This window comes from Malus domestica, chromosome 17 (genome assembly GCF_042453785.1).
Source record: "Malus domestica chromosome 17, GDT2T_hap1".
NCBI lineage: Eukaryota > Viridiplantae > Streptophyta > Magnoliopsida > Rosales > Rosaceae > Malus > Malus domestica.
Window position 1 is genome coordinate 6259145 of NC_091677.1, and position 14464 is coordinate 6273608.

The 14464-nt window shown below is 33.9% G+C and overlaps 1 protein-coding gene across 4 annotated transcripts; it reads right to left on the reverse strand.

Annotated features, from left to right (window-relative positions):
• Positions 1-3543: 3543 nt before the first annotated feature.
• Positions 3544-10432, reverse strand: LOC139187549 (uncharacterized). 4 transcript variants are annotated; one of them, XM_070816946.1, is made up of 9 exons: positions 10124-10432; positions 9703-10040; positions 9536-9592; positions 8863-9369; positions 8530-8679; positions 6431-6535; positions 6214-6261; positions 5644-6077; positions 3544-4337 (listed from the first exon to the last, which is right to left on the reverse strand). In XM_070816946.1, the coding sequence occupies exons 2-9, from the start codon at positions 10031-10033 to the stop codon at positions 3714-3716; spliced, it is 2256 nt and encodes a 751-aa protein (XP_070673047.1). In that variant the 5' UTR covers positions 10034-10040; positions 10124-10432; the 3' UTR covers positions 3544-3713. The 4 variants fall into 4 exon arrangements, with proteins under 4 accessions (XP_070673047.1, XP_070673049.1, XP_070673048.1 ...); XM_070816948.1 differs by having other exon boundaries at positions 8905-9369; positions 10124-10431; XM_070816947.1 differs by having other exon boundaries at positions 10120-10213.
• Between the last annotated feature and the right edge of the window lie 4032 nt (positions 10433-14464).

Here is a 14464-nt window from a genome sequence, read left to right on the forward strand (position 1 = left end):
GTGAGAGCTATTGGGTGTATTGGGTTATTTGGGTTGTGAGATTACCAACACTTTGTAAACTCCCATTTGGTTGATAGTGGATTATTGGGTGAGCTCCTACTGCTCCGAGAACGTACTCCAGTTACACTGACTGTTGAGGAACCTAGTTAAAATCTTGGTGTCTTTAATATTTTGTTCTTGCATTTCATTTGATATATTTCCTGTGGGTTATCAAGAGTTGGTTCCATAAGGTTTGGTGATGTCCTAGCACAACAATTGGTATCAGAGGTTACAGGTTGTGGTGTCCAGAGATGAAAAAACTTGTAATCAGCAGAGATGTGACATTTGATGAAGAAAGTATGTTCAAAGACTCTGAGAAGAATGTGAAAGATGTCCAACAGGTGGAGCTTGAGAAAGTTGCCTCTGGTACTTCAAATCCTATTTCCGCTGATGTCGAAGCCACTACAAGTGAAGAAGTTGGAGACCATAAGGATGTTGAAGAAGTTGAACTTGAAGATTCTATTCAAGTTGAAGAGCAAGTTTCACCTCAAGAGTCTATTGCCAAGAACAGAAGAAAGAGACAAATTACCAAGCCAGCTCGGTATAGTGACTATGTTTCTTTTGCTCTTCCTATTATCACTGATGAGATTCCATCCAATTTCGAGGAAGCCATTGAGAGTGAAGAGAAGAAGAGGTGGTGCAATGCCATGGGTGATGAAATGAATTCTCTCTTAAAGAACAAGACTTGGGAGTTAGCTAAATTGCCTAAGGGCAAGAAAGTTATCGGTTGCAAATGGGTGTATGCCAAGAAGGAAGATGCTGATGAGAAAAGCAATGTGAGATTTAAAGCAAGATTAGTTGTTAAAGGGTATGCACAAAAGAAGGGCATTGACTACAATGAAATATTTTCTCCGGTTGTGAAACACTCCTCAATTCGTATTATGTTAGCTCTTGTTGCACAATATGATCTTGAGCTTGTGCAACTTGATGTGAAGATGGCTTTCCTACATGGTGATTTGAATGAAGAGATTTATATGTGTCAACCGGATGGGTATATAGTGAAAGGGAAGGAGAATTTGTTTTGCAAATTGAAGAAATCACTTTATGGCTTGAAGCAATCTCCAAGGCAATGGTATTTGAGGTTTGATAAATTTATGAGAGGCCAAAATTATTCTAGAAGTCAATATGATCATTGTGTGTACTTCAAGAAGTTGCAAGATGAGTCTTTCATTTATTTGTTGATATATGTTGATGATATGTTGATTGCCTCAAAGAATGTTGAAGAGATTGAAAAATTGAAGAAGCAAATGAAGAATGAGTTTGAGATGAAGGATCTTGGTGAAGCGAAGAAGATCCTTGGCATGGAGATCACTAGAGATAGAGAGAAGGGTTTGGTCAGTTTGAATCAAAGACAATACCTTGAGAAGTTGATTCGGAAGTTTGGAGTTCATGATTCAACCAAACCGGTTAGTACCCCTTTGGCTCCTCATTTTAAATTGAGTTCTCTACAATGTCCTAAAAATGATAAAGAGAAACTGCAAATGAAAAATATACCATATGCAAATTTGGTTGATAGTTTGATGTATGCAATGGTATGCTCTAGACCGGATATTGCTCATGCAGTTGGCATGGTGAGTCAATATATGCATAATCCAGGTAAAGAGCACTGGCAAGCAGCTAAGTGGATATTGAGATATCTCCATGGTACTCGAGATGTTGGTTTATGCTTTGAGAGGGATGACTCTGGTATTGGTCATTTTGCAGTTGGTTATGTTGATTCAGATTATGCAGGTGATCTGGATGGAAGGAAATCTACTACAGGCTATGTGTTTACTATGGCTAAATGACCAGTTTGTTGGAGGTCCATTTTGCAGTCGTCTGTTGCCTTGTCTACTACAGAGGCTGAATATATGGCAGTTGCTGAAGCTATAAAGGAGGCCATTTGGACACATGGGCTGATTAGAGATTTGGGGGTTGATCAGAAGCAAGTGGAGGTACATTGTGATAGTCAGAGTGCCATTTATTTGGCTAAGTATCAGGTTCATCATGCGAGGACCAAGCACATAGATGTGCGTTATCACTTTGTTCGTGAAATTGTTGGTGAAGGGGAAATCATTCTCCAGAAGATTCCAACTAAAGACAACCCCGCTGATATGTTGACTAAGGTTGTTGGTGTAGCCAAGTTTGTTCATTGCTTGAACTTGGCTCACATTTTGCCTATATAAAGAAGGCGTTGAGCAGTAGGAGTTTTGGAGCATTTGGCTCGGCATGAGTTGTTCTCTTGCTAGTGTTTGGGAGTGATGTTGTGTGTTAATTGTGTTGGTTGGCTTATCATGGCGTTTTTCGGAACTTGGCCAAGGTGGAGATTGTTGAATTGTGGCCAAGTGGCCAAGTGGACAACAAAACAAAACAACTTTCGGCTAATAAACAAACCAAAATAAAAAAAGGTGAAAGACATCATGATGAGGAGGCATCATGATTATGTTTGTTGAAAAGGAAAATTGATGGTCATGATGATGTTTTTGAGTTTTTTATTTGGTGCTTTTGTATTGATGAAATGAGGATACAAAAGTGAGAAAGAGAGAGGAAGGAGTGTGCACCATTTTCTGTTTTAGTAGTCCATCTTTGAGAGAGTAAAGAGAGCTGTAGAGAGCAGAAAACTGAGAGCAGAAAAGAAGAAGAAGGTGCTCTTCTTTTTGGTTAGCAATCATCCATCATAGTTATTGTTGTAATAGCTTTGAGCTACATGTATAGAGAAGAAATTATTCATTATATTTCTTTCTCTATTTGTTTCTGTGGTGTGTGAGAGCTATTGGGTGTATTGGGTTATTTGGGTTGTGAGATTACCAACACTTTGTAAACTCCCATTTGGTTGATAGTGGATTATTGGGTGAGCTCCTACTGCTCCGATGACGTACTCCAGTTACACTGACTGTTGAGGAACCTAGTTAAAATCTTGGTGTCTTTAATATTTTGTTCTTGCATTTCATTTGATATATTTCCTGTGGGTTATCAAGAGTTGGTTCCATAAGGTTTGGTGCTATCCTAGCACAACATAGGTACCATAGTGTAGGTACATTAATTAGTCTCGGTGCCATAGTGGAGGTGCAATGGTGTAGGTACAATATTTTCTTCTTAAGTGCATTAGTTTAGTTATATTACATGTTTAGAGGCAATGAATTAGTCTAGGTATAATAGTGTAGGTACAATCATACTTATGTAGAAATTTCCTAATGATTGAAATATAATATATTTTTAGATGGATTGGCATAGTATTATGAATATAAAATGGTTTAAATTTGGAAGGAGGATGAAAGTAGTTTGGTTGATGCTCAAATATTTAAAGTTCAATCTATTTAAAATAATAAGAAATCAAGCTATAAATGAGATTTTAAAAGTATAATACTTTTTTTTGTCAAACGATAGATTTTGTTAGATTAGTCATCGATGAGATTTGAACCCTCGCCGTCATACAATGGCTCAACACCTTTCTACCAAAAACAGAAATGACTAGACATGTGGGATATGAATGCTAACATAAATACAAGGTTAAAGGTCTAAACATTCTTGAAGTTGGAGTTTATTACCGAATCGGGAACACATGCATTATACATTCTTTAGGCCCAAAAACAGAAAGAGTCTGCAGAAATCCCTTATCATTATTCCTTGAGCAAATTCTAAAAACTTCCTCAAAAGTGACAGAAACAAATATCAATGCAAAATGAGTAAACTGTTTAAGATGAATTGAAGGACCAAGGTTTTCCTTTTTTGTTGATAAAAAATATTCCAGCTCCGTAAGTAGAAATGAAGATCTCAACAAGAAGGGAAAATTGCATCCATACGAAGGAGACAACCGGAACACTAGCAAGTAAAATGATCGGAGCCACTATCCACTCTTTTGCTTCCAGCATAAGAAAAAGGGTTGAAGAAAACGCGATCATCATGGTAACGATAGAGGAGAAAAGGGTGAAAAGGCCTATCATCATCTTTGTTGGCAGTGATTTCAGGAAATCATCTTCAGCATAACGCGAGTTGAGAATTCCTAAGAATGTCACAACTGAAGTTGTAGAAGAAAAAAGTGAAAAGACATCCGCGGCTATGAAAACCATAAATATCCTTTTATTTAAAAACACGGGAAAGCCTGCCTTGATTCCACCAGGAACTGAGAACACTGCAATAAACATAATTGTAACAATAAGAGCAGCTACAACCGTACAAGAAGTTGCAGTTGCTTTCATTGATCTTTCACATTCGTTTGCCAATTCCTTGTGGTTCTTTGTAAATAGGTCACGGGCGGTCATGCCATCTGTATAGTTAACAACTTCAAGAAACTTGGAAGGTACAATTTTCTCCACCTCCTGCATTTCAGTGAATTGAAGAAACTTAAATATCTTTCTTTAATTTATTTTCTTCAAAGGCACTCAAATCTAATCCCAAGTAATTAATATTTTTGTACTCTTACAAATCCTTGATGTATGCCCTTTGACCTTGAATATATATGCTATATGCTCAAATCTAATCCCAGATAACCTAACATTCTGAGTTCGTAACAGTAATCAAAATTTCATTTTTGCGATTTTTTTTTTAGACAGAATGTGATTTCATTTTTAATTTGGTTGTTTCCTATATATGAGAGTGCAATTGACCAAAAAAATATATATATATGAGAGTGCAAATTGCTGTCACAAATAATCAAGTCTAATCAAGTAATATACCGATTGACCACGTGAATAGAACTTTATACAGTAAAACCTATTAATTTATAGTGGACCTTGTGGATTGCTTTGGTGGTGAACTCATTTTTCCTTAACTCACTTGGTCTTATTAAACTCTCATCCATTTAGTCCAGCTTAAAATAGTAATATTGTTTGTAAAATTTTGGTCCCAATTTCAGCCGATCATAAATCTAAATTATCTCCATTTTGTAATAAGCTATATTTCTTTTAGATCACGCCCTAAGAAGAGAGGTGGTGTTTAAATAGAATACTCTCATATGGGTTTGAATGAGGCCACATACTAAAGTCACTTAAGTTTGTAATAATTTATATATATACAGATTGCTTAAGGGAAGGGATCCCTATTTTTTGAAAAAAATGGGGATTAGGTGTGGGGCCCACTCCACATCGAATTTCAACGATCCGAACCGTCTATTTTGTTAGTCTCGATTCATAGATCATCCTTGCAAAAATTCAATTCAATCCAAAACCGTTTGCCTATTTAATTATCAAGATCAAATTTCATTTTTCTTATATAACAAAGTATTCGTTCATTTTCTTGAACCCAATTAGATGTCTTAAACATTTCCGATTTAGCTAATATTTTGCAAGGATGATCTATGAATCGAGACTAACAAAATAGACAGTTTGGATCGTTGAAATTCGATGTGGAGTGGGCCCCACACCTAATCCCCATTTTTTTCAAAAATGGGGATCTCTTCCCTTAAGCAATCTGTATATATATATATATATTGGTGATGGTGGTGGTCAGTTCACATTTATATTGTGTCTGTCATAATTCGATATCAAATTTGTTATCGATGAGAGTCAAATTTGAAATTTGATCAACATTATAGTGAAATTTGATTTCTTGATTAGAAAAAAAAAAAAATATATATATATATATATATATATATATATATACACATATATAGGAAGAAATTCTAACCTTAAACCATTGCAATTCTCTCTGCATTTGCAATGCTGCACATTGGATATGTTTAAGCTGTGCAGGTGGGGATAACCTCGCTGCTGAATGTAGTAACGTATTGTTGAACTTATCTACTCTGGATTCAGTGCGAACATTCATGACTCGGATAAAGTCATGGAAAAAGTTATAGACTTTTTCTTGACGGCATTCAATGGAAAACTGAAACATGCCCCTTGCATTTTCGTCATATATCCCTAAAGCTAGGATATTTGCAGTAAACAGCTGACGAAGAAACTCATCATTCCCATGTTCAACAGCCTTGAAGAGTGCTGTTTGTACGGAACTTCCTTGCATTTGTTTAAGGCTTAAACCTTCTGTCATTTTGCACATGCCTTGTAAAACTTCAAGGGATTGGACATGGATCTGTTTCATTTTGTACATGTGATCGATTCCTAGGTTGACATAGAAGAATTATTAATCATTAAGTTTCGAAAAGTACAACCAAAAGAAGTTCTAAACGATGACTGGATAAATGTTAGAGTAAAACTTGAATGAAAAGATTAACAAAGTATTGAAATGAAGCATTACCGAAAAGTTTACAGAGATTTGAGACGAGCCCTCGCAGTAAAGCCATAACTACAATATTGCAAATACAAAAATGTTTTGCATTAGCTATTCAAAGAATTTGTTAATTAGGTATGATCTATAAGAAAGTAAAAGATGCGCCTGAGGTCATAACTCTCGTTTTACTATATATGCACTGGGAAAAAAAAGCATAGTGCCATTTTATATGGATATTGCATACCTGAGCGAATTATGAAATCCCCTTGATCATTAACCGGGTCATTGGCTTGTTTTTGAACATCTATACGAACATCACGGATCCCAGAAGCATGTCGTATGTGTATACCTATCAAGAAAATAAACACATGCCTCTAGTCAATATATAGAACTTTTTTTAAGTCAAGGGTCTAGAAATATTGATCCTTTTCTTTTACTGTATAAATATTTAGAGTAAATTGTAGCAATGGTCCCTAAATTTTAATCAAATTGGAATGGTCTCTCAATTAAAAATCCATTACCATTGGTCCCTCAACGTATCAAAATGTATAGTTATAGTCATTTTCATCAATTTGTTCAAAATTTTGTCAAAATAAGTTATGTTGGAATAACCATTTATATAATTATGGTCCCTCAACTCATCAAAGTGTGTAATTATGGTCATTTTCGTCAACTACGTCAAAAATTTTGTCAAAACGAGTTATGTTGGAAGGACCATTGCTACAATTGGGTTAAAGTTAAGGGACCATTTCTCCAGTTGAATTAAAGTTGAGGGACCAAAGGTAATGAATTTTTAGTTGAGGGACCATAGCTGCACGTTTTGATGAGTTGAAGGACCAATAGTAATGGATTTTTAGTTGAAGGATCATTGCTCCAATTGAGTTAAAGTTAAGGGACCAAAGCTACAATTTACTCAAATATTTATGTCTGTGAAAAAAGAAGTTAAGGTGCATACCCAAAATAAATGATTAATGGACACTGATAAGAAGTACACACTAAATTTTTTAACACTTATTTTTACACACTAAAAAATAAACTCAAGAGGGAAAATAACTTACACTATAATATTTGAGCAAGACCCAAAACAAAAATTCTAATTTAACTCATAACCTTAAACCTTAACTGCCATCAAATATTGAAGTTGTGCCGCTATAGAACTCATCGCATCCCACCTTAAAAAAACTTGTGAAACAATTGCGGGATCTGTGAACTCGAACTTGAAACACGTTTGTATATGAGCACATCAAGTATAAGTTTGTCTTATTTGTCTATTTGTATGCACGGGACTTACCGGTGAAGACAAACATAAGAGCCATTTAGGTTTCGGCGCATTGTTTTACTATTTCTTGACTTAAATTAGTAAAGAAAAGCATAGTGTGGAGACATAAATTAATCACGTCCAATCATAATGTGTGAAGTGTTATCAGCTCAATTTGATAGAACTACCTCTGATATCGTGAGAAACCACCATCTCCACTCTAATGGGTTAAGCAGACCAACCCTCTAAGGACCGGCAGATCAACCCTCTAAGGACAGGCAAGTGCCCACAACTATCATGCCCTAACCCTCGATTCTCGCCAAGCTAGCTAGCAAACATTTTGTTTTTCTTCGAAGGACATGGTTGTCAACCTCTTGCACCTCATCCTTATATGAAGTTGATGTTCAATCATAAAATCAATTAGCAATATAAGGAGTAATCCAACCCCTTATAAGTCTTTGCAAGGTTTTTCTTTTCACCAATGTGGAATTCTTTACCTTCACATCATCACACAGCCCCTTACGTCTGATTAACTTTTGAACCAAACATGTGGACAACAAAAATTTGGTGATATTAAGTACATGTGACCATTGAGCTTCATAACCTATAGGTGTCTAAGCAGGCAGGGGAAGGGAGACCCGTTGACTTGCCTAAGCCTGCTACAGCCTACTAGTAGACGATTTACGGACCTCTTCCACTATAAATAACCAAGTCATACAAGAAAACGAGTTTATCACAAACTCTATTTAGAATTCTCTACTGAATTTTAGTTTTTCTCAGACACTTTTTGACTTTGACATCGGAGACAGAAATCTCCATCTAGACATAGAATGCATTTTATTGTTTTAATTTTTTTTTCATATTAAGTATAAAATATATATATATATATATATATATATATATATATATATATAATATCAAGTTTTGAGATAAATCAAATTGCGGGAATCGTGTGCAGGTCTCTTTGCATGTATAACATTTAGGAAATATCTTATTGAAAAACCGGCCGACGACCACCCACTAGAGGGACTGAGAAATTAATAAAGTATAAAATTCATCATAGAATAAAAAATGTAGTTACTAACTGTTATAGATCCATTGTTGCCAGAATCTGAGACGCGTTCCACTTAAAAAAAGAGAGGGCATACAAGCCAATTCCTGTAAAGGTGTTTTCCCAGTAGAGTTTATGGCAAATGCCAAGTTTGGACAACGCTGAATTAAATCCAATGCAATATCTACAATAGGGAAAAAAAAAAAAGAATTATATACATGACGAAAGTAAGTAATCAATATTTGTTAGGGAACATGCTATTTAAACACATTCTCAAATATAGGTGAGGTCTATAATCAAAAGGTCCACCTTAGTTAGAGCGTGTCAGAAAATGTGTGCGAATATTGTATCGAAAACATTTATGTACCCAGTTCTTTGGAGCTAAAGCAGTGGGAAATAAGATCAGCACCAGTTCGACAGTTATCTTGGGTCGACGTCAAAGCTTCCAATGGAGTAACTGAATAGAGATAGCGAGCCAATCTCCAATGGCCGCCATGACAAGCCATGATCAGTGGGATCATATTCAGGAGATTGCATGGTATGCAAAGCAATCTCTTGTTCTTTTCGATTATGCATCTAGCCACTTCGGGTCCTATTAGCGTAGCTAAAGCTATAGCTGTGACACCATTAGCGTCTTCTATTTCCAAGTCTTCCTCTGTCATCCACTCCACTAGTTCTTTCGCCATATATTCGTTTTCCATTGAAACTGCCATGTGAAGAGCTGTCGAGCCTGATAATGAACCTCTTTCTCTGATTGCGTCGGGATGCATAGTAAGATACTTCTTTGCAGAACTCCAGTCACCTTTTGCAACAGCATCAATCAAGGGTTGATGGTAGGGGAACTCATTGAAGTCGCCGTTAGTTTTATAATGCTCTGTCAAGTAATATTATTTATTGTTTGTTAACTAAACGTAAAGAATTTGGGGACGATTTATACATAATGTTGAAATAAAAGAGAACTGAATCAAATAAAATTAAACAAAACAATAAAGATTCATGCATGCTGCAGTAGATATCACATAATATTACTACGTATGTACCCTCATTCCGCGTCAGACCGGTATTCAACTCTTCATGTGCCATCAAAGGCACATCCTCTGCATCGATCACGCACGGTAACTTTATTAGAGGAAGAAAACTAAATCTTAATAGTTATAATATTGGAATTAACTAGGAAAGGAGACATGTAGTACGTGCGTACACGTACCTGTGTTTTCCAAGGCTGGATCGGCCGGCTTCAACTTTTCAGCCAAAGTATCCCAGGCGACTTTGGCTGAGCTAATGCCCTGGATAATAAAATAATTATCATCCCCACAAGAAGTCTGGATTGCATGTAAAACCTTGGCATTATTCTTCCTCCAAACCATAAATTCCACTTCATGATCTTCTCGTCTAGGAGGTTCAGAGGTCTCTTCCACAACCTCCCAAAGATCTTGAGCCAACAAGTAGGTTTTAAAATGGAAACTCCAATCTTCATAATTATCATGACTAAGAACTTTAAGATTAGTGATTCTACTAGAAACAACTGTAGCTGCCATGTTTAATCTGCAAATGTAATCAATTATCCAAATTGATATTAGGTCGATTAATTAAGAAAATAATGAAACAAAACAATATAACTCACTCACTCTGCTCGATCCAGTAGTGGCAATCTTAAAAAATAAGTAAGCTGCAGCTATTATCCAATGAGCTTAAGTAAATTCCCACTCTGTGCACTTAGAGTGACCACACTTCTGATGTATATATAGATGTATAACAAATAAGCAATGAAAAAGGACAAGAGACTCGGAAGACTATGCCACCTAATACTCCATTAATTTCATTGTCGGTGTTAACTGCGCGTATTCAATAATGGGAGAGTTCTATCCCTAGTTTCAGCCATACACTTCCTGTCTTCAATAATTAACGGGAGAGACTTCTATCTACTTGCTGCCATACGAAACTGCTTGGGGCATTTAGATTTAAAAGGGCGTAAATAAGATTATTTTGTATTATGACCTGAATGTGTTTTTAAATTTAATTTTAGTTTTTTTTTTTTAACAAATGATAGATGGTATCTAATTTTACTCTAAAATTTAAAATTTATTATCACGTCATGTTAAATGCCCTTGCCCACTGTTATTTTTATTTTTTTTTCTAAAATTCCTAATTTAATATCAATTAAGGCTTAAAAATAAGAATTTTGATTTCTACAAATCAATTAAGAAATTTAAAATGGAAGATTTTTAAATAACAATTTGTTAATGAGAAATAAACTGTATATAAAAATTTCAACAGATAATGCACAAAACTATTAATATGTCGACATAACCACAGCAAGTAGCCCAGTGGTAAGGGCGCGAACTACGGCTTCCCAATAATAATAAAAACATGACAGGTCCTGGGTTCGATGCTCTGAGTTAGTGAGTCTGCGTGACTGTGGCCAAGATCAAGGTGAAATCCCCAACCTCTCCGAGCCCGGAAGGTGTATATATATATGTGCGTAAACATATATTCATGTACATATACACATATATAGGTGCACATATATACATAGGTTCCTATGTAGAGGTATACAAATGTATATGTAAGTGCATATACATACATACATACATATATATATTGGTACATATGTAAATGTACACAAATTATTTTACACACACACACATATATATATAAACTATATATTAATGAAACCTTCTTTGTCAACCAAAAGACGGTGAAAATACAATTTGGTCTTCTACCACAAAATAAAATCATGGGTAGTTAAGTAAATTCACAGAAACTAAATTTTACTCCCATTCCACATTCCTCTTTCTTCTCCCTCTCTCCTTCCCATTTAAAAAAACAGATATTATCACACACAAAGTGTGGGACATTATGCTATATATGTGTGTGTGTGCGTGCGCGCGTGTGTTTGTGCGTGCGCGCACACATATGAATTGTTATCACTTAAGCAATACGATATTTAGAAACACATTGTATTTTTTTGAAGCATTTAAAATCCCCTACATTTTTTTTAAAATTTGTTTAGACTAAATATTTGTTCTTTTATAAAATTTGATTAAGACGTTTTGATTAATTGTCACTCACTATGTTTCTATTTATTTAATATATATCCAGTTAAGCCAGCTAACAACTAATTTCAACAATCCAGAAATTTTAAATTCGTGCCTTTTCTATTAAAAATATTAATTTAACTAATTCCACATTATCACTAAAAAAGTGGTAATTTTTTATTTATATTGTTATATATTAATTAGTCTCTTCCTACATTAAAAAAATTCATTAATACTTTCATAAGAAAACTTCATTAATTTTTTACAATTTTACATATAGTTATATAAAAAATGTGTTTAAAACTTCTAGTACATTTGAAATAAATGTACTGACTTTTAATACATTTAGATTCTAAATGTACCAAGAAACATAATGTACCATAAAATTAAATGTATCCATATTATAAGTGATCAAACGTACATATATAATCAAACGATCATACAATCAAATTTACCTTCATTGTGTTTATGTATGTGATAATGAGTTTTGAACATTCTATTTAATTCACTAAAATAAATATTATAATAAAATATAAAAAGTTCTAAAATTGACACAATGAGATGCATATAACTATTGAGCAGGAGAACAAAATTGTGGTGTATAATAATACTGCATTTTTACTTATTTAATTCTTTTAAAGTGTTGTACTTTGCAATATATGTTATTTTATGGGCAGAATACATGGACCATAAAACCCTTTGCGATGGAACTAATTAGTATTTATGTCATTAGCATGATAAGTCAGGGCGATGAGATGAGACTACTGAACTTGAGAGTTTCGTCGGCCTTGTATTGATATTGTTTAATATCTGCTTAGGAATATGCATATGTAGTCTTCCACTTAAAAAAATGTTATATTTTATTTTGTAAAACAACCTAGTTGCTCTCAATTTGGAGTGAATAGCGAGAAGAGCTACGATAAGTCAACAAAATACTAATCCAAAGTGTTATCTGATACTCTTCACTTCCGATGTCCCTAGCGTTTCTCCTAGTGTAGTAAAACATGCTAGTCAAAGGATTCCACGTCCGATTCACAGTATAGGTTACATTGTTCAAGTTATGTGAACCCCAATAATATGGAAGATTCATAAACAAGTAGAAAATTCATCAAATTATTCAACTTGTCCTTAGAAGTCGAACGCCATTAAGCTTTCATTCCCATAAAGAAGTAGAAACTTCACTAAATTATTCAATTTGGGATTTTATTTTCTAAATGGGTGTAAAGTAACTTTACATTATAAATTGGGTTTGTGAGGGTATTTTAGGTAGTAAATTTGGGTTTGAAGAGATATTAATTTTTAATTAAAAATAATATAGGTGTAAAGTAAATTGAGTATAAAAAGAGGTTATAAACGTTCAAATAAAATTTCTCTAGAATAATAAGAAAAAAAAAAGGAAAACGAAAGTAAGTAAAAATCTTCTATTATAATTTTAAAAAAAAAGTTAATAATTATTAGCTAGATTGTAGGTGGTACAAAAAAAAATCAATATTTAATCTCACACCCAGCGTTAATGAAAAATAGATCTTATTTAGGATTACAATTTAGTTTCCTATACCTCTATTATGTGTCCACCCATTTAACATGGATCTGTGTGCTTTTCTTAAGCTGCAATACAATCAACACTCCTAAACCATCTTTAAAGGAGATGTTAAAAATGTCACATGAACATATAACGGTAACAAATGACATACTGTTTACTTCAACCGAGATTTCAGAGATGATATGAAAAAGAATGCTCAGCTGACATAGACAAAGAGATGCCAAATTTAAAGCTACCTTCAAATTTGATTTTTGATATTTCCAAAAGCATTCCACTTGCCTTACCTTAAATGCTAGCATATTTAAGTATTATTTTATTATTTTTAAACCAACAACAACTCAAATTTTATCATTCTTGTTTTAAAAATAAATAAATGAAGCAATAAATTTTGGCATACCGAGTGGAAGGAAAATATTAATAATATGTCAAATTGCTAAGTCAGCCATCAAATTTAAATTTGATGTTTTGAATTTGACGTCTCCTTTGGAGATGCTCTTAGATCAAAATCCTAGATGGAATGCTGCTGTGCATATTTGACATCAAAAGACTTTGGGAAATTTTATTTAAACCCATGTAACATCTTTCTACACCCAACTTACTTTTTGCACCCATTTGATTTTTAACTAAACTATTAATATCTCTTTAAACTCAAATTTACTATCTAAAATACCCTTACAAACCTAATTCAATATGCAAATTTATCTTTACACCCATTTGACTCTTAACTTTATTAATGACTTGTGCAACCATCCAATGATTTTAGCTTTTGAAAAGCTATCAGGCAAGATGGATTTGTTAGCTATTTAATTCTTTATCCGAAGTGATTGTGGACGATTCATTTCCTAAATCAGTGTCTTCAAACATTGATTAGTTACAAGAAAAATGTAAATCGTATTGGAAGGCATGTGGACATAGGACATCGGCAACCATACATGTACCAGCAACAGCAGCAGAAATCGTATTGGAGTGTGTTTTGGGGTGCAGACAGACACCGGGAGAGTGTTTGCAACAATTTGTTGTTGCAGAAAGTTTAACAAAGGGTACTAAGCGAGATTGATGAAAAAAAAAATTGAAACCCAAATGCTCATCTTCTAAACTCTAAAAAAAGTTAAATTAAACGAATAAAATATCCATAAATCGAGTCCTACCTTAATTAGAGGATTTAAAACTTCAAAATCACCATATATCAATAAAATAAATTTTTAAAAAAAAGCTTGTTTTTCTCTATAACAACTGTTAAGGTTATGTAGGATAAACAAAGAGTGATGCTAGAGTTTAATTATAGTGTATGGGTTTATTGATAAATTTGAGTTTTATTATTAATTTTATTTGTTACTTAATAGTAATTATGAAATATGGTAAAATAGACAATTAACATTTAAAATTTA